The following is a 19,724-nucleotide window of genomic DNA, read 5'->3' as shown; positions in this document are numbered from 1 at the left end:
GGAGTAATTTCATGTGAATAGAAGGAATTAAGTTTACTCTGATTAATTCACTATGCGAACGAAGGCTTTGCTTGAAAGAAAACCAAACTACAAACGTAAATCCCATTGATCAACTTTAATGGATGAAAACTTTAGTATGTTTTTAATATCTTAAAACTGAATTTGACTGCCGGAATAAAATAAAAATCCGTAGGCTGATTTTCACTCAGTCAACATTTATTCGATTTTCAGGCAGCAAAACGAAGTAAACATGATTGGCAACTACCAGTCGTCAATTCTCTTCTTTTTCTTAAGCTTTCGTTTCGGCTGCCATATTGATTTGTCAGGTTTAGGTGGCATATTGGCAGCAGCCTTTCTTTCCTTGTACTCTTGCCTGCAAGAAAAGACAAGCGGAGGAAAAGTTGAAATCATTAAAGTCATTTCATTATTAATCCAGGTTAAATAAAGCACTGGCTTGCATCAATAAATACTTTTTAAAACTGCAACACTACCGCATCACTCGTTTGGCCACTCGTTTCAAACAAACTGATCTTGAACCTTAACACCCAAACATCAGGAGCCATTTTCTCCACACCGTTCTTTGTACATTTCTTTTGGTACTGACAAGGAGAATTTGATTGACAATCAGGAGCTTCTGAAATTGATGATCATTTCCTTTATCCTCATGACCTTTATGTTTGATTCAAGAGTGATAAGGTAAGGAGAGATTAGAAACCAGTCACTATCAGGGGATTAAAGATTAAACAAGAAGGGCATTTCGCAGCGCATAACTTACCATTTCCGTCCGATGTATTTCACAATTCGTACACATAATCGGCACACGACAAAACCAGCAACCAAGAAGGCGACAGTGACAGCCAAACCAGCGAAGAGAGCATAGACGGCATCTTGCCAGGAAAAGAAATCAAAGCGAGCTTGAATATGTTTTATATATTCTGTTGGAAAACAAAATTAATGTCACAAATAAGAAACAAAGAAAAGTTTAAAAATATTAGCAATAGTGTATTTTTTCGCAGAGTCAAATGTAATAATTGAGAAAAAGTCGAGCAACTGTAGAAATTCAGAAGAAATTTGAGGCATCCTTTAAAGTGCACCGTGCGGCCCCTATATAAAAAAAACAATAGTTAAATGATAATAATAATGTTAATAATAATAATTGTAATATTAATGATAACAATCTATTCCAGACAAAAAGTGAGAAGTGAAATAGTCACTCTCTCCTCTGCTAGGCCAATTATGACTTGTCACACTCAAATTGGTGAACAATTGACTTACCACGGAGGAAACCAAAGTAAACCTCGACAGCAACGTCAGTAATAGAGCAGACGACAGGAACAAACGGTTCAACAATCCACATAACTCCGTTAATCATCATCTTGGTCAGCTCAGCTGACATATTTTGGATCATCTTAGCGAACGAATCTGTCGCATTTATGGAAAAAACCGTCAACTATTGAAGTCCATTCCAGATAACCTCGGCTAACCATTGAAGTCCACTCCAGTAACGTCAGCCAACAATTGAAGTCCATTCCAAATAACCTCAGCCAACCATTGAGGTCCATTCTAGATAACCTCGGCCAACCATTGAAGTCCATTCCAGATAACCTCAGCCAACAATTGAAGTCCATTCCAGATAACCTTAGCCAACCACTGAAGTCCAATCCAATACAAAATATGAAAGTAGGAGTGAGAGCAAATTTTGGGTGACTTGCTTGCCGCTGTTTGTCTGATGCATGTTGATATTAGCTCTTAAAACGAGCCGAATTTTGACCAGGAAAGCAGTTTACCATTATATAAAATGATAAATAATATCATTATTTATATATAATAATGATATATTAGTTTATATATATATATATATATATATATATATATATATATATATATTATATTATATTATATCCAATTTGTTTACAAGGTGACAAATCGCCTGGTCGACTTACGACTTTTGTCTTGCATTTACGTTCCATTTGCAATATGTGAATTGCGGACCTATCTAACTTTTCTATCACCATACTCATGCCCAGATCTTCCGCGGGATGCTCTTGTCCTCCGAAATCGATAGGGTCAAGACCTCCCTGAGGCCAAGTTTGACGCAGATTTAAAGAAGGGCAAGCTAATACAGGTAATGTGGCCCATGCTCCCATATATATATGCTTTTTTGTAAAGTTGAATGCATTCGTAGGGACAGAGAGTAACTCTTTCACGATTGAAAACCATACGATGTATTTCCTCTCGAAATTGATCTGAGTCAATCTGTTGGCGTTCTGAAATGTATTTGCAGCCACCTGTTTTAGTTTTCTTTGCACTTGATCATCTCCCCACTACTTGCGTTGCGCAACTTTCTTCGATTCTGGTCGTGAACAGTAAAGAAAAACTTGTAAATATGCCGCTACAGGTGCATCTGGAGTTGAGTAATTCCCAATAACTTTCGATACTTACGATGATGACGGGTCGAGTCTTGTTTGGCGCTATGTAAAACATTTTTTCCGGTTTGAAGTTACGTATTCTTTAAGACTTCGTTCAAAGTTTAAAGAAACATTAGATTTCGCCACGCATGTATCTTCCTTTACAAAAAAAAAAAAGCGTCGAAATCGATTAATGAGAGCTAGATCAAGTGTTATAAGAGTGCTACTTTTTGTGTTTATAGAGAACAACTCTCACATCGTTACTTTGTTGCCTAGATACTTAATTATTTAAAGGGAATTAAGTTTTAAAAGTAAGTGTCACCAGAATTGTGAGTCATTTGGAAAAACAGCAATATCGGGTGAATAATATATTTATGTAGGCTTTAAGCAGCCAGTAGAAGCCTGAAAATGTAATTTGAGAGTACTTTTAGGAAAACTATTAATAGAAAAGGTACATGTAACCAACATTTAACCCTCAAATGGAACACAAACACTATGATTGTAACAATATTTATCAGATTCCTTCTACCTGGTTCAGGAATATAACAGTCTCATTATTCTACCATGTGTATTCGTCTTTATTTATAAATTCTCAAGATTTATGTACTAATTCTTCCTGCTGTTCTCCAAAATTTTAGTTTTAAGAATTTCCTGTTGTAGTTGAAATTTTGTATATTTTTTTTTTGTTAACATTTCTCTTTGAAATCTCAATAAAAAATTGACTCAGATTAAAATAACATTATGTAAACTTAATACATTTTTGCAATTCAAGTGTTCATTAAGCTCTCTGATTACCGTTAGCTGTTTTCTGTGGATCAGTGAGGAAGGATGAGCCAATCACCATACCCCCCACCAGAAGGAGGCTACCAAGGGCAATCAACGTATCCAGGTACAGTGTGCATTAAATATTAGGTAGACCTACCACCTTATGTTCATTTATAAAGGGGGTAAGTTTCTAAAGAAACGGTGGTGCTGTATCAGTGGGAGAGTATAACAGGGTAATTTAGTATTATCAACTGAGTTGATAACCTAAACTAGGGTTAGCCACTGTGAAGAGTTTCAAAGCTGACATTTCGAATGTTAGCCCTTTGTCAGGGTGAATGGCAAAGAGCTAATGTTCAAAACATCTGCTTCTTTTCTTCTATATGATGGCCAATTTACACCATCAATGCAGGTGATAATACTAAATTACCCTTTTTTTATACCTTGTTTAGGTAAAGATTTGAAACAAAGACAGAAATTTAGTTAGAATTTGGTATGAAATTACTTTATTGACCATTAATTAACCCTGTATTTCCCAAGATCTGATCATTCATTCTCCCCTCTTGCTGCTAAACATTTCTTCGTAAATCAGTGATAAGAATTTGGTTTTAAATTAAAATAACAACTTCTACCCAATAAGTTTTAGTATTCTCATTACCTGTTTTCTAGATAATGTATAGATAATATATAGGAAGAAGTTATATGTTAATCACTTCTTGGAGTTTAAGAGCTAAAGGCAAGTTTCTAATGCAACATTGATCAGTAGTTGTAGACATTCAAGAATATATACCGGTACTAGCAATTCAAAAGTGAACAGAATGACAAGCTCGTGTTTTTATTTTATGACAGGACATTGCTTTTTAATGTTCTCTCACTATTATTTACCATGGAATAGGTTGGAAATAAGATAGATCACAGGTATATTTAGTTGGGAGAATTTGTCAAGAAATCACAAAACTCTTAGTGAAGGCCTTCTCTCAAACCCATCTATTTAATAGCTGATAGTTTGAGCTAATTCCTTATTTACAGGTGTACAGCAACCAGGTTATGGATCTACAGCTCCTGCACAAGGAGCGCCTCCACAAGGATATGGTCCTCCTCACCAAGGTTACCCACCTCAGCAACAGCCAGGTTATGGACCTCCCCAACAACAAGGAAGTTATGGACCTCCTCAACAACAGCCAGGTTATGGAGCTCCCCAAAAGCAAGGAAGTTATGGACCTCCCCAACAAGGTTACGCACCACCTCAACAGCAACCAGGGTATGGCCCTCCTCAGCAACAACCAGGCCACCCGCCATTGCAGGGTCAGCACCAGTATGATGGTGCACCACCCCAACAACAACAGGGGTATGGAGGTGCACCTAACCAGCAGCAGGCTTTCACTCCTCTTACAGGTTAGTAAAAGGGTTATGGTTGCTTGTAACACACAGTTGTCTTGGTGGATGCAAGTGGTGATAATTGAGTAACTCCTTAACTTAACTGTTCTATATAGCAGTTGTATGAACTCTTTATGAACATTTTATAGCTTTAGTTCTCTTTTTGATACAGCTGTCTGCAAAAATTTTACCAGATAACTTGGAAGCATGTGGTGCTGAGAAATGATGATTATGAATTGATAAAAAATTAACAAAGATTTTAATAATAGTGATCAAATACCTTTGCACTACTAACAATAATTACCAGAAATGAACAATGTTTTAGGTTAGACCGCTAATTTATATGTAGTTTTTGAAATTTTAATAAGTTATGCTTGAATACATTTATAATGATTTCTTTCATGGAGGGCACGAGTTTTTTGATTTACACTCTGACATTTTAAGTATGGAATAAAAACAAATTGTCAGGTCAGACTCTGAAGCTTGATATGAAAGGTGACTAAGGGATTATACAGTCTTATTACAAGAGCACACTGGCAAATATTTTTTTTCCTTGAACGTGATTTATGTAATTTGCAGGTGAAGCACAAACCCCAAGTTATGTTGGCTCGGATGTTCCTGATGAAGATGTAGATGACAATGAGAATGCCGCACCCCCTCCCCCAAGTGCCCCTCCAGCTGACATGTTTGGAAAGTTTGCTGGATATGAGTCTGTTAGCTTTGGTAGGTATTTGTGTTAAATATACCACTAAGTTAGAGATCCAACAGGTTCTTAAAAAAAGATGTGCTGTGTTATGCCCTGGTTAATAATGCCAAAGATCTCAAAGAATGGTTTTTAAGAAACCGTGACACTTTAAGGTATTAAGATAGAACTTGGTGTAATGGTTTTTGTGAAAGAAGGAATTATTGATCAAAGAGAAAAATCCTCAGAGCATATACAAAAACCAACCAAAGGCATTATAACTTTTCCCATTCTACGTTAATCCTTTCACTCCCATAAGTGACCAAGACAGAATTTCTCCTTACAATATCAATACAATATCAAGCAGGCAGGTGATGAGAATAGAGAAGAATATCAATCATGGGATTATTCATTGATCCAATACCAAGTTCTCTTTGCTTTTTGCAAAACATGAACCTTAAAATTGTTTATCTTATTTTTCATGATGCACTATTTGTACTTTTTGATTTACGTGAATTGTGCGCTTCACGACTTGTGCAATTTTGATAAAACTTTGAAAATATGAGTGATTAATTAATCCTTTATTGCCCTCGAACCCATGCAATTACATATACTTATTGTTTGATTTTTTCAGGCACAGAATATCTTCCCCCTCCACCAGCATATGAACCTCCAGCACAGCAGCAAACACCAGAGCAGATTTTCCAACAGTAAGTCAATTAAAGATTCCCAGAAGACTATTCCATGAGATCTTTTTTGTTTTTTATCACAACATGTAAACAAATCATGCTATGCATTCAGCATAGCATGATTTATAAGAATCATGATCATAGCTGCATCATAAAATAATTCTATTTGAACAAGCCCAACTGTAAGTGCAGGTCCATTTTAATCATTTTAATCAGGGCCACAGCTATCTCCGAAGATCAGGCAAGAGATGCACTGCTTGCATTTGTAGCTGAGAATTGTTGCTATGGCAAAAAGGCTGCCAAGGACATGGACATCAAAGACATAGCTCAATCCAGTGCATACCATGTAAGTGCAGAAATCATGTTTACAATTAGATTAAGTTGGGAGAATTTGTCAAGAAATCACAACACTTCTACTGAAGTCATTATCCCAAACCCATCGTTCCCAAGGTCTCTAACCTTTTAACTCCTTGAAGAGATTAACGTGTTACTTCTCCCATCATATCCATACATTATTCAGCAAACAGGTAATGTGAATATTCAAACTTATCAAGTAGAAGTTGTTGTCTTGATCCAACACCAAATTCATGTAACTGCTTTACAGAAAAATTTGTAGCAGCTGGAGGGGAAAATTCACGGTCAGATCTTGGGAGTTAAAGGGTTAATCAGGGAAACATTAAATAATAAATATAATTGGAATTTGGGTGTCAGTGGAGTTGAAAGTTGACACTTATATGTTTTGTCTCAGTAACTGTAATATAGGCTGGCTACAGAGACCAAGAAAGAACAACAACAATGACATTGTTAATTTTAAAATCAAATGAAACATGACTTCAAACCCCACCTGACAGTGGAAAAGCCAATGGGCTGTTTACAAGATTTAACATGGTTTAAGATGTAACCTTGATACTGTCAGGGAACAACTCCAGCTAATTGTAGTGACACAGTAGGATGAAGACCTGGTACCACAGAAATTGCAATTCATCTTATGATTGATATCATTGATTATCTGTTTTTAATTTCCAGTATCACTTGAATAGTTTTTGTGAATCAAGATCCACAGCTTGGAAGCATGAACCTTACCGAGGTGAGTTGAATAAAAAATGAAATAAACTAATAGATAAAAGTGTCAATCTTTGGGAGCCCATAATTATTTAGCTGGGCTTTTGAAAATGCAAATGAAGCCCAAGGCTCGTGATGCTGTTTTCTCTAATGCTTGTTACAACTTTCTTGACTTTGACACTTCACAAGTTTGTTTCATTTAAACGGTTAAGAATATATGAAAGTCATATATTTGAGCTGCGGATAAAGAAGTGAATGAAAGTGATCCTCGCAGTAATGTGCACTACTTAGGCAGTAGTGAAAATAAGGCCTGAAAAAAATTCAGGCCTGTACGAGATTTGAACCCATGACCTCTGCGATACCAGTGCAGCGCTCTACCAACTGAGCTATCAAGCCAACTGGGAGCTGGTCATGATGTTGGTTCCAATTAAACCCGTCAAGTGATGAATAAATGGTTAAGAATATATGAAAGTCATATATTTGAGCTGCGGATAAAGACGTGAATGAAAGTGATCCTCGCAGCAATGTGCACTACTTGTGCAGTAGTGTTGTTTCATTTACAAAGCTAGAAGAGCCAAGCTTTCCAATATACATGTATGGCAACAGAAATCATGCTAAAACCACTTATTGAAGTATCTGTAGGTAACAGTTTGTTTATGAATGTAGGTCAGATGATCGATGGTCCTCAGAATGGCCCTGCGCCACCACCATGGAGCATTCCTGCTCAACCAAATCAGATATTTACACCTCAGGTAGTGAACATTGAGGTGCCCCATACTGCATCAGTTAAGGTAAAGACACCTTGTTACATAAACAGGGCATTTATATTTTGGCTGATTTTAAATAGTGGTAGGAATTGATGGAATGTGGAATCATTTTCCAGACAGTGCAACCTCCTAGGCTTGGAACAAATTGTTTATCACAAGTTGTAAGGGAAATTAACAGCAAATTATCATCACATGGTTCTGAGATTAAATTCTATAAATTAAGGTTGACCAAAAATAAATTAACCAAGAGCTCTCTCAACTAACTACATTACCATACTTTATTTTGACATTGTAAGGTTCTATTTAAATTCTTTGTTCCCTATTTTTTCAGCCTTGCCATGACTGCATGGCCACAGGCTACAAACGCTGTTACAGATGCTATGGAAGGGGAATGGTGAGATATGTTTTCTTTACATTATTTTTTTCAATGATGTATGATCTCAGGAATATTTGGACCTCAGCTCCATCACTGCCCCCCTCCTCCCTCAGGTAGTTTATTTTTGCTCTCAACATTTATTCAGGACTTTTTATTTCCAAACCTCCTTTCCCCTCCCCCCAAAGGAATGATCTCCTGTGACCCGTGGCGGGGCAGTTATAAAGCTGTTGTTAATCTCAAATTGTGGAATGTTTCCTTAATATGTTTTCACTAGTTGCAATTTTTTAAGGTCCACACCAAAGATGATTACCTTTTACTGCGTACAAACCATGGTTCAACGTGTGTAGCGGGAACAGAACTTCGGAGAATTGAACACGCCAAAAAAATCCAACTTTTGCCGTAAAAAGGCATTTACTGCGGAGCAAACAAAGTATACCAGTGGCTGAGCTTTTGGATTTTGGTAGAAATACTCAAAATAAAAACATCAACCATTTCTCAAACAGCCATACTGTATAAATGCTGTAGGTACCTTTGTTTTCTTGTCTTCCTCGTCTGCGGCGGCCATTTTTGAATGATTTACGTTGGCGCCGTTGTTTTTTTGTGGAAACTGGGATCGAGAACTGGAATGTTACAGTCTCAACCAATCAGATGCGAAATAATCGCACGGCGACTTTACTCGAATTTTCCCGCGCATTAGGTTGGTCACTTGTATGCACTATTGTCCTTATTGGCTACTTTCAATGTGGAACTTCGTTCAGATTGGCGGCTATGATTAATTTCATTTTGATATAACGGCACTCAATCGAGACGACCTTCAAGTAGTCTTTGGTAATTGAGTGGTGCGCTCATTTCAAAAATTATTGTCTTCCTTCTCTGTCAGGTTCGTTGTTCATGGTGTCAAGGTTCTGGTCGCCGTACCGAATACCGTGATGGGAATTCACATAGAGTCAGATGCACGTGGTGTCATGGAAGTGGAAGGAGAATGTAAGTTCAGTGAAATTTAAATCGTAATCACCATTTACAAAAAGAAAACAAGTACAAAAAGCCTCTGTGAACTCATTAAACTTAAAACAACTAGCTGAAGCGCTGGAGAACCGCAAGGGCTCGGTCGTTCGTGCGCGCGTTCGCTTTTTTGCTCGCACGTTCGTTTTTGTTGTTCTCGCGTTGGTTCGTTTGTTATAAGGAATTATTGGTGGTAGAAGAGAGAATTGCTGATCAGATCTTGGTATTTTAAGGATAAACTGTAAAATGCCTTAGCGAGATGTTAATTGTTGCAGATGTAACACGTGTGATGGTAATGGGCGTGTGATGTGCTGGACATGTCAAGGGCAAGCGCAGCTCAAGTTGTTCATTCAGCTTACAATCACGTGGTGAGTAACTGAATTCCGTATTCTTGTTAACTGATTATGAAACGTTACTATACTTGAATCACGCTGGATAAATCAGTGTCCTAGGTGATCAACTCTGTGTCACATGTAAACCACCTCGTGTCCCAGTTGATCCACTCTGTGTCACAGGTAAATCACCTCGTGTCATTGGTGAACCACTCCGTGTCACAGGTGAACCACACCGTGTCATAGTGGAGCACTCTGTGAGGGAGCTGGCTTGTCAAACTTCTGTGGAACGCGGGAAAACTCGAGTGACCAAGTCGTGATTGGTTGTAGTTGTGCACCAGATTGGTTGAGAAAGGGACGCGAGTTTTGAATACCTCAGGGCGAAATAGAGCAGAACTGGAACCAACAATCCCCTTTTTACTATCGACAATCCATTGAAAAGTTGCTCCGCAAAGTCATGTACGAATTAAACGTTTGAGCACTTAATGATAAATTGATATATACGCATCCTTGTCCTATCAGTGAATCACTCCCGACCGCCTGCCTTTTTTCTGATCTCGCAGGGAATGTCACATCGATAACCACGTGACGGAGAGAACAGATCTACCGGATCAACTTATACTAGAGTCTCAGGGATCGGAAATTTTTACTCAAGAACTTCCACGGGTAAATATGACTGATTACGGTAAATATTTCACCCATTAACTCCCGTAAGTGACCAAGACAGAATTTCTCCTTACAATATTAATACAATACCAACCAGAAAAGTGATGAGAATAAAGAAAAATATTAATTTGGGGATAATTTGCTGATGCAATACTAAATTGTCAGAGCTAATACTATAAGAATTGTATGGTTGACAGTAAGAAGAATTACAAATTTGATCCGGGAGTTTAAAGGTTAAAGTTAGTCTCTAACTCGTTTTATATTTTTTTTTATGTACACTTTTAGGTTTATCCTGTCACAGCCTTTCATGATCAAGATGTGAATAATGGCTCGCAGCGACTTGTCGAAGCTCATTCGCGGAACTGGCCTACAAAGCGAATCCTTATGCAGGTTGGAGATAGTGAAATTTTTTAGTCTTTGGAAAATAGCTTTAGTCTGTTTTTAAAGATAGAAAGAACAACACCAGGGTAGTTTCCCTAGAATACTAAACCGCTTTCACAGCATTCATATGTTTGAAATGCGCGCTTGAATGGACGAGGGCGTTGCGCATTTCTCTTCTCGCGAGCGCGGTTTTATTTGCGGCGCAAACAGCCCTTACGGCATCCGGAAATCTGAAACGCGCGCGAAAGGGAAACCGAGTGTCACGCGTCTCTTTCCTCTTGCACACGTTTACAAAAGTTCTCATAGCATGGGTAAGTCTGAAATGCGCGAGAGGAGAGGTAAAACCATTGCGCGTTCCTTTCTCCGGCCCTGCGCGCGTTTCAATATTCTATAGTAGGGAAACTACAGCGTTTTAGTTTTTTTCGCATAGAGCCCTAGCAACTTTAATATAAAATGGGAATCTTGAACTTGACTAGTCAATATTTTTGTTTCAGCGTCAAACTCTAAGAGCGGTACCAGTTTCCGAGGTGAAATATGAATGGAAAGACACTGATACTCGTTACTGGGTGTACGGGTTGGATCACAAAGTACATGCCCCAGACTACCCCCAAAAGTGTTGTTGGGGCTGCGCCATACTTTAAAGAAATGAACAGAAGAGAGGTTAAGGAACAAGGACAAAGAAATTTCAATGCAAACTATTTATGATGTGAAATAGTTAGACGTCAGGTTTTTTACATTTTGCGATGGGAATTAAAAAATGATTTTACTTGCTTGATCTCTTAGCTTCATTTCTTTTTCGGTAATGGGAGTAATTTAATGTGAATAGCAAGAATTAAGTTTACTCTGATTAATTCACTATGCGAAGGAAGGCTTTGCTTGAAAGACAACCAAACTACAAACGTAAACCCCACTGATCAACTTTAATGGATGAAAACTTTAGTATGTTTTTAATATCTTAAAACTGAATTTGACTGCCGGAATTAAATAAAAATACGTAGGCTGATTTTCACTCAAAAAAAGATTTGTTCGATTTTTAGGCAACGAAACAAAGTAAACATGATTGGCGACTACCAGTCGTCAATTCTCTTCTTTTTCTTATGCTTTCGTTTCGGCTGCCATATTGGTTTGTCAGGTTTAGGTGGCATATTAGCAGCAGCCTTTCTTTCCTTGTACTCTTGCCTGCATAAAAAGACAAGCGAAGGAAAAGTTAAAGTCATTGAAGTCATTTCTTCATTCACTAGTTCAAGTGTAGCACTGGTGTGCATCAATAATTACTTTTTAAAACTGCAAAACTAACGCATCACTCGTTTGGCCACTCATTTCAAACAAACTGATCTTAAACCTTAACACCCAAACATCAGAGGCTAATTTCTCCACACTGTTCTTTAAACATTTCTTTTGGTACTGACAAGGAGAATTTGAATGACAATCAGGAACTTCTGAAATTGGTGATCATTTCCTTTATTCTTATAACTTCTATATTTGATTCAAGAGTGATAATGTGAGGAGAAATTAGAAACCAGTCACTATCAGGAGATTAAGGATTAAACAAGAAAGGAATTTTCGCACAACTTGCCATTTCCGTCCGATGTATTTCACAATTCGTACACATAATCGGTACACGACAAAACCAACAACCAGGAAGGCGACAGTGACAGCCAAACCAGCGAAGACAGCATAGACGCCATCTTGCCAAGACAAGAAATCAAAGCGAGCTTGAATATGTATTACATGTTCTGTTGGAAAACAAAATCAATGTCATAAATAGTAAACAAAGAAAAGTCATAAAAAAATTAGCAATTGTGTACTTTTTTCGCCGAGTCAAATGTAATAATTGAGAAAAAGTCGAACAACTGGTGAAATTTAGAAGAAATCTGAAGCATCCTTTAAAGTGCACCGTGTAGCCCCTATATAGAGAAAATAATAGTTAAGTAATAATGATAATAATAATAATAATAACAATTATAATACTAATGATATGAGGTGGAATGGTCACTCTCTCCTCGCTAGGCCAATTATGACTTGTCAAATTCAAATTGGTGAACAATTGACTTACCACGAAGGAAACCAAAGTAAAACTCGATCGACAGCAACGTCAGTTATATAGCAGACGACAGGAACAAACGGTTCAACAATCCACATAACTCCGTTAATCATCATCTTGGTCAGCTCAGCTGACATATTTTGGATCATCTTGGCAAACGAATATGTTGTATTTATGGTAAAATCCATCAACCATCGAAGTGCATTCCAGATAGCCTCAGCTAACCATTGAATTCCATTCCAGATTACCTCAGCCAACAATTGAAGAGCATTCCAGATAACCTTAGCCAACAATTGAAGTCCTTTCCAGATAACTTCAGGCAACAATTGGAGTGCTTTCCAGATAACCTTAGCTAACCATTGAAGTCCAATCCAAATAACCTTAGCCAACCATTGAAGTCCAATCCAGATAACCTCCGCCAACAATTGAAGTCCTTTCCAGATAACCTCAGGCAACAATTGAAGTTCATTCCAGATAACCTTAGCCAACCATTCAAGTCCAACCCAGATAACCTCCGCCAAAAATTGAAGTCCATTCCAGATAACCCCAGCCAACAATTGTAGTCCATTCTAGATACCCATAGCCAACCATTGAAGTCCAATCCAGGTAACCTCCGCCAACAGTTGAAGTCCATTCCAGATAACCCTAGCCAACAATTGAAGTCCAATCCAGATAACCTTAGCCAACAGTTGAAGTCCATTCCAAAAAAATCCCAGCCAACAATTTTATCCATTCCAGATAACCTCAGCGAACCATTGAAATCCACTCAAGATAACCTCAGCCAACCACTCGGCACACCTCCACAACAATTTTCCAAGCCACCGCGCACCGTTCCACGTCAAGCCTGAAAGCCATGCGACTTTTCCGCGAGTCCAATTAACCATTCCGATCCAGATGTCTTCAAGTCCATTCCATACTTTGCCAGTCACTGCCCTTGAGATCATGATGTATTTCTTCCATATGCAAGAGGTTAATTCCACCGTACCGTCCTGCACCCGAGTCATTACTGTCACTGTGAAGTTCCACATCTGGGATATTATCCAGGGTTTGTAATCTCGAAAGCCTCGTAATCAAAGCATGTTGTGTTTCCGAGATCCTGAATTATTTTCTTGCAATTGAAGATCTGACAATGTCAATTTAGAGAAGTTATTAGCCAAGTGACATCAGAAATAATATTCCGGTTAGTTTGGTATTCTAAGACATAAAAGTAATAAAGATATTGGGAGGACGGGGGGGACGTTGGAAGATTTTGGTTGTATCACGGAAAAATTTACTTGATCCCCCATAAGGCTCTGTAATATTTCTATGATTCCCCTCCCCCCCCCCCCCCCGTGGGCATTTTTTCATATGGCTCCCATTTTGTATACTCTCATTAGCGACGCTGACCGATCCTCCCTCTGTCCCCAGAAAAAATGTGATCCCTGCCAAAATCCTCCACCCCCCCTCCCTTGTCAAAAAGAAATGACTGGTCCTTGATGGTGCATTAAACGAACTGTCATATCTAATACCTTTGAAAGTTCAGGTTTGACGTAGGCATGGGCTTTGCTGTTAACAGCAATGGAAGCTTTTTCGTAAATCAACTTCAGTTTAACATTCATGGACGGAATCTCAATCTTGACTGCAATCAGCTGCTGTACACACACAAAAAATAATTTTACATAAAAAGGCTTGGAAACGATTTCATTTTGCATGATATGTTCAATCATTTCTAATCCATCTTAAATACATTAAAAAGAGGTCCGCGCGGCTAGAGCAAATTCCAGTCTCTAAAGTTCAACAGTTCTTCGCAGATTTCTGATCCTCCTCAATTTCTCAGGTTTCCTTGACGACTCCAGTCTCGAGCCCAAGGTCATTTTGGCTCTTTGCAGCGACAGCCATACCGCCGACAAATGACCAAAACGACCCTGGGGGCGAGATTGTAGCAACTCGCGCATCCCTGGTAAGTAATTATGGAGAAAGACGCTGCAAGAGTAGGTGTCTTGCCCCGCGATGCAAGGTTTCGAATTATAAATTTATTATTTCTTAATTGGAGTCAACAACTTGTTTTTCTCAGCAATCTAAATTTTGTCAAACCTCGTCGTCCCACTTTCCAGTCATCATTATCTTGTGTTGGTACAAATCATTTCGGCCCTGCATCTCACTAACTTTCAGAAGAGTTTCTACACAGAAAAAAAAATGAATACCGATCATGGCAGTGAGAACAAAAAATTCAGTTTTGCGCTCTTGTAGGTTCTTTGAATTGGTCAACACCCCTTGATTTGGAGAGACACAAAAAAGAATTTGCGCTGCGTAACCGTTTCTGGAGCGCATGCTACAAAAAAAAAAAAAAAAACGTAAAACCACGCGCGCAGCTACCATAGCAACAAGAAACATTTGTTTTGCGGATACAAAAGTACTTTTCATGAGAATTTCCTTGGCGAAAAAGTCAAACCTCATAATTAACTAGAGAGATTTAACAACGAAAACTGATCCATCCATTAACGAATATAGACCGCTTAACGAGACGATGTCGGGTTAAATCCTTGTTTCTATTAATAAGTCCAGAAAGATCATTAGCCGTAAGGCGTCAACATCAAAAAAACGAAAGCGCTATAACCCTTGCGAACTGAATTCCCAGTTTTCTGGGAATTCCTAGGAATTCCTAGGAATTCTCAAAAATTCCCAGTTATGCAAATGCGGCAAACTGAATTCCCAGTTTTCTGGGAATTCCTGGGAATTCCTAGGAATTCTCAAAAATTCCCAACTATGCAAATTAACTCTGATTTAAAAAGCTTGGAATTACTGGGAATTTCTGGGAAAGGAAGACTCCAGTTTTGTGAGGACTTGGAATTCCAAGGAATTCCTAGGAATTCTCAGCTTTACAAACTACCTATAATTTAAGAAGTGTAGAACTCTTGGGAATTTCTGGGAATTGAATTTGAGGCAATTTTAATACCCTGAGGTCCACATAAATTCTAGGAAATTCTCAATACCTTGAATGTGAAGGTTTTAAGAAAAGGAGTAATTTCAGAGGCTTAAAACTTTGGCTCAATAAAAGGTATGCTATACAAAACTTACCAAGAGATATACATACATCTATATGTTTATAACTTAAAGATCATGAAATTTATTATTCAAATTAAGTTTTAGTAAATCTTTACATTAATATGGATTTTCTCATGAACCAGCTGTCAGTTATGTTAAATGGAAATTGCCAATTCATCTAATGTACTCTTATCACAGATTTGCTTTCTAACCTCAAAGGACTCTTGGATTCCATGATCAAAAAATATTTTTACTGTAATGCAAATTAATGTCTCATGTTCACTGATGTGCCAAAATTATCAAACATTCATTAGCTGTTCCTTGGTACACAACTTCCACAATAATTAACAATAATTACATTGTTATCTTACTTCCCTAACCTACATTACTGGTTGCCTTTGTTAGAAAACCTTAGAACAGTCAAGCTCAGTTGCCTCAAACACTGTCAGAGACTTTTTGTTGACAACATTTTCAGTAGAAATTTCATGCCTTAGACAAACAAATTCAACACCTAATTAATCTTTCTTTTTTAATGATTGTTGTTGCTGGTTTTTTTTTTCAGTTTTTTGCTCTGTTTTCGTGACTAATTGCTGTAATTTGTTTGGCTGTTTTTATGCTTTGCAAACATTTGGCATGCAGACAAGACAGAGGTAGTCAATGTGCCCTTTGAGAAAAAACACCTTTTAAATGACATCTTCAATTTACTTTATTTGAAACTCTGATCTGAAAATATTTGTCAACAAGACTTGCTAGTAGTGAGAAGTACCAACCAAGTTTCCTTTCATAACTTAATTTCTTAAATGTCCCAATCACTGGATCTCCCAAAAAATATTACATCTTTTTATTTTTGGTGCAAAATACAAGTCCTTCTTTGTATAAAAATGAAAATTGCAAGTCACACTTCAATAATAACAGCTAAAGTTTACTTGTTGTTCTTCTCTGTCTGTCAGCTATCAACAAAATTGTTTTATACTTCGGACAGTGCATAACTATTTGTGGACCAGAGTTCCAACGCACCTCTGTAATCGCATATAGTTACTTCTGTCTCTTGTACAAATGTTTCTCCTTTGTAAGACGCACTCTACTCTGTTGTCACTACTGCTTTTAGTTCAGTGGAAACGACTGACTGAGGAATCGAGATGGCGGTGTTGGAACATGTTGCTGAACGCTTGCTACGGTCAAGCTTTGTAGATTTAGGTACTGGTACACTGGGATCATCTATGTATCTCTTATACTTCCTAATGTGGTATCCTTCTTTTATAAATATGAGGGTAAAAGACGATTTGTAGTCGCATTCAAAACTGTGATTAGCTTGTATTTAACCTTCGCCATGAACAAAACTCAAGTGAGTTTCGAGTCTTTGTTTCCTCGACAACTTTCGGCCACAAATCGTGCATTTGTAATACGATCGATTCTTTCTACATAGAGTGAGCTCACATCATTATTTATATCACCAAGGTAGCCATCGTCTAGAAATAGAGAACCGGTCGGAGAAGTCAGAATAAAGTTGTGCGCTTCTCCTAACACTACAATCGGCAAGCCAGCGGATTCACTTTCCTAACCAATGACAAGTCCTAAAAGATCCACGTGATCATGACCGTGATCGGAAACAAAGAAGACTCCATTTGGCGCTCATCTTTGAATGTACTTTTCATCGGTTGATCGTTTTTCTCAATTGTTTTGCTTAATATAACATTTCTTAAGATAGCTTTTATTGTGGTTCGATGGGAAAACGAGAACAGCGTGAGTGTTGTAAAAGAAATGAAAGTCGTTGGCGCCGTGGAGTTAAAAGAAGGGACTACAGTTGACATATTGACTGGTACAAACGAGGGTCAAGTGGCCATCTGTAAAGCTACGATTTTGAAAGTTTGTGGTGAGTAAAAATTGCGATATTCGTTACGTGATCAAAATCGGGTAAAATTCCGCACAGCCCCATCCTACATTATGCATTCAGTTCTTGAACAGAGAAAACAATGACAAAAACAATACATTTCCGTTGGGAAAACAGATTTGTTTTACAATAGTATGGGGCTGTGCGGAAACTTTACCTCAAAATCTTATAAAAGAATAGATGTAGCGGGTTGAATTAAGCTTACATAACGCTCGGCGCAACTGAAACTCAGGGATTAGGAAGGCCGTGCGCCATGCGCGTATGGCGCATAAAGCTACGAAATGGCCCATTATAAAAATACTTACCGGGCCTGTGATGCGCCCTGACCGTACAAAGCTAGTGAAATATAAACTATTTTGTGAAAAGGATTTTAATTTGTAAAAATTTCACTTTGGTGAGACATAAACAAGCGAAAAACTACGGTGCCTTCGCTCGTTTGATCACGCTCGCTTCATTCTTGTTCCCAGATCCTGAACTCGGACTTTGCATGCAAACGAGGCTATTGCTCGGAGTTCCATATGCTTTCGTTTTCGAGCAGAGTTCGAGCGTTTTCGTCGCTTTGAATGTATTTGCATCGATTAGCCTCATGCCTCCGAAAAAAATCTTGAGATTGGACAGCTCGCAGAGAACGTTGTCTACATTTTTCAACACAACAGCGGAGCAGAATCGTGATACTGTGAGCGAAAACGACCGTGAAACGGACGAAACAGATGGTTTAACCTAAACTTAATGGCTTAAAATCTGTAACCTATCTGTTATTGGCAAAACGAACAAACATTTACTGTTATTGAACTTATTCTGACCTTAAAATATGGTTATAACAATAATGGTCAAAACAAATAATTTTTTGTTGTCAAAAACAAAGTAATTAAAAAACATAACTGATGTCAGAAACAATTGTTTCATTTGGTTAGTGTCAGGTTAGTGCAGCTTTTATAGAAGACCACTGTCAATTACTGAACTGCCGAATGGTTGATAGCAATTTATCATCACCGTTTTGTTCTGGTGGTCACACGACATTTCAAAAACCTTGAAGATCACTTGAAGTTAATATAGCGGATGGTTATTCATGGCAACGGTTTTTCAAGCCTAAAACCATGTCTCTGTATAGGCATAGACTGTAATACACAAGCAATAAACCTTTGTTAAAATTTTACTGGCCCATTTATTTACCCTAATGGCCCAAACGTTTTATAAATGGCCCATAACTTTCCAATGATAGGGGCCATAGGCTCATTTGCCTGTTAAACCTTGCTAATCCCTGGAAACTAGAATAATTCTGAGAATCGAATCTGTCACTTGCATGCTGCAGTTTCTTAAGCTTATGCTTTACAATGAAATAAACCTATCAGTAAGGTTTCAAGATTCCTCTAGTCACGTTTGGGAACATTCAAGATTCACAATGGGAACTGTTATTAAACAAACCTTATTACATAAAGAAGCCCTCCTTTGTAAAAACAAAATAATGTATTCAGCCCTTTTTTAGTAAAATCTATGAGAGAGATGTACTAACTCCAATATAAAAGTCACTCAATATAACAGAGATTTCTCAATTTGAGAATCCAATGAATGCCCTTTTCCTCATAGCCATCTTAAAGGCCTGGTCTGAGCTTTAAATATATATATTTAAATATATTATTTTTTTTCAAATTCAGATGTCATGGAATCCAGATACAAAATGGTCAAGCTTCTTGTGGACAACCTCATTCAAGGCCGACTCATTGTGAGCCCAGGAAAAAAATACAAATAGCAGCTAAGTTTGCAGATTAGGATAACTTCATTCTAATTTATTGTTACAGTTACAACAAGATTTTAATGAAAAAATCAATTTTATTTGTCTGTAATTAACCCCTTCACTCCCAAAAGTGCTTGATTTCAAATATAATTTAAGATATTGTAGTTTATGGAAAATAATCAACAGATTTTATTCACAATTTGTGTCAAACCAAATTTAATGATTGATTAGGACTATTTTATATGAATAGCTGTAATTGAGGATTAATCCGTATGAAGTTTTCAAGAAAAGAAAAATAAATCAAATTCCATCATAATATTACCACATGTTGATGTTAATAATTAATCAAAATTATTTTAGATGTAAGCCTTAATTAAGCTTTTAAATAAATTTCATTGAATACTTTAATTTTAGCTGGGTTTTTTTTAATTTAAAGTATTTATTTTATATCATTAGCCTCAAATTTTTGCTTAAAATTCCCAGTAATTCTTAAACATTCCTAAAAATTCCCAAAAATTCCCAAAAA

General features: G+C 37.5%; 2 protein-coding genes and 2 long non-coding RNA genes across 6 annotated transcripts; 2 read left to right on the top strand and 2 right to left on the bottom strand.

Annotated features, from left to right (window-relative positions):
• Positions 1-96: 96 nt before the first annotated feature.
• Positions 97-8,713, bottom strand: LOC113686552 (uncharacterized). 2 transcript variants are annotated; one of them, XM_089207500.1, is made up of 3 exons: positions 1,276-1,552; positions 776-935; positions 97-373 (listed from the first exon to the last, which is right to left on the bottom strand). In XM_089207500.1, exons 1-3 carry the CDS (start codon positions 1,406-1,408, stop codon positions 262-264), a joined length of 405 nt encoding a protein of 134 aa, XP_089063626.1. In that variant the 5' UTR covers positions 1,409-1,552; the 3' UTR covers positions 97-261. The 2 variants fall into 2 exon arrangements, 1 of the variants encoding a protein (XP_089063626.1); XR_016186926.1 differs by lacking the exons at positions 97-373; positions 1,276-1,552 and adding exons at positions 8,434-8,537; positions 8,653-8,713 and having other exon boundaries at positions 802-935.
• Positions 2,014-11,279, top strand: LOC113686553 (protein SSUH2 homolog). 2 transcript variants are annotated; one of them, XM_027204188.2, is made up of 14 exons: positions 2,014-2,125; positions 3,210-3,297; positions 4,200-4,565; positions 5,127-5,270; positions 5,864-5,939; positions 6,135-6,264; positions 6,945-7,005; positions 7,647-7,771; positions 8,079-8,141; positions 9,004-9,107; positions 9,401-9,493; positions 10,021-10,123; positions 10,409-10,513; positions 10,999-11,279. In XM_027204188.2, the coding sequence occupies exons 2-14, from the start codon at positions 3,237-3,239 to the stop codon at positions 11,143-11,145; spliced, it is 1,578 nt and encodes a 525-aa protein (XP_027059989.2). In that variant the 5' UTR covers positions 2,014-2,125; positions 3,210-3,236; the 3' UTR covers positions 11,146-11,279. The 2 variants fall into 2 exon arrangements, with proteins under 2 accessions (XP_027059989.2, XP_027059990.2); XM_027204189.2 differs by lacking the exon at positions 2,014-2,125 and having other exon boundaries at positions 2,133-3,297.
• A 2,164-nt stretch (positions 11,280-13,443) lies between these two features.
• Positions 13,444-14,370, bottom strand: LOC113686554 (uncharacterized). Its single transcript, XR_016186927.1, has 2 exons — positions 14,057-14,370; positions 13,444-13,671 (listed from the first exon to the last, which is right to left on the bottom strand). It is a non-coding gene; the product is annotated as an uncharacterized LOC113686554 (long non-coding RNA).
• A 2,819-nt stretch (positions 14,371-17,189) lies between these two features.
• Positions 17,190-19,676, top strand: LOC149044727 (uncharacterized). The gene is made up of 2 exons (XR_016186923.1): positions 17,190-17,445; positions 19,119-19,676. It is a non-coding gene; the product is annotated as an uncharacterized LOC149044727 (long non-coding RNA).
• Positions 19,677-19,724: the final 48 nt, after the last annotated feature.

This window comes from Pocillopora damicornis, chromosome 5 (assembly GCF_964200805.1).
Source record: "Pocillopora damicornis chromosome 5, jaPocDami1.2, whole genome shotgun sequence".
Classification (NCBI taxonomy): Eukaryota; Metazoa; Cnidaria; class Anthozoa; order Scleractinia; family Pocilloporidae; genus Pocillopora; species Pocillopora damicornis.
Note: the sequence above shows the minus strand (reverse complement) of the source record. Positions and strands in the feature narration are given on the sequence as shown.

Coding starts and splice junctions, on each gene's coding strand:
- LOC113686552 (XM_089207500.1), bottom strand. CDS start 1,408: ATGATCCAAAATATGTCAGCTGAGCTGACCAAGATGATGATTAACGGA. Junction 936..1,275: donor TTACTTTGGTTTCCTCCGTG/GTAAGTCAATTG, acceptor GTTTTCCAACAG/AATATATAAAACATATTCAA. Junction 374..775: donor AAATACATCGGACGGAAATG/GTAAGTTATGCG, acceptor CTTTTCTTGCAG/GCAAGAGTACAAGGAAAGAA.
- LOC113686553 (XM_027204188.2), top strand. CDS start 3,237: ATGAGCCAATCACCATACCCCCCACCAGAAGGAGGCTACCAAGGGCAA. Junction 3,298..4,199: donor AGGGCAATCAACGTATCCAG/GTACAGTGTGCA, acceptor CCTTATTTACAG/GTGTACAGCAACCAGGTTAT. Junction 10,124..10,408: donor TTACTCAAGAACTTCCACGG/GTAAATATGACT, acceptor GTACACTTTTAG/GTTTATCCTGTCACAGCCTT.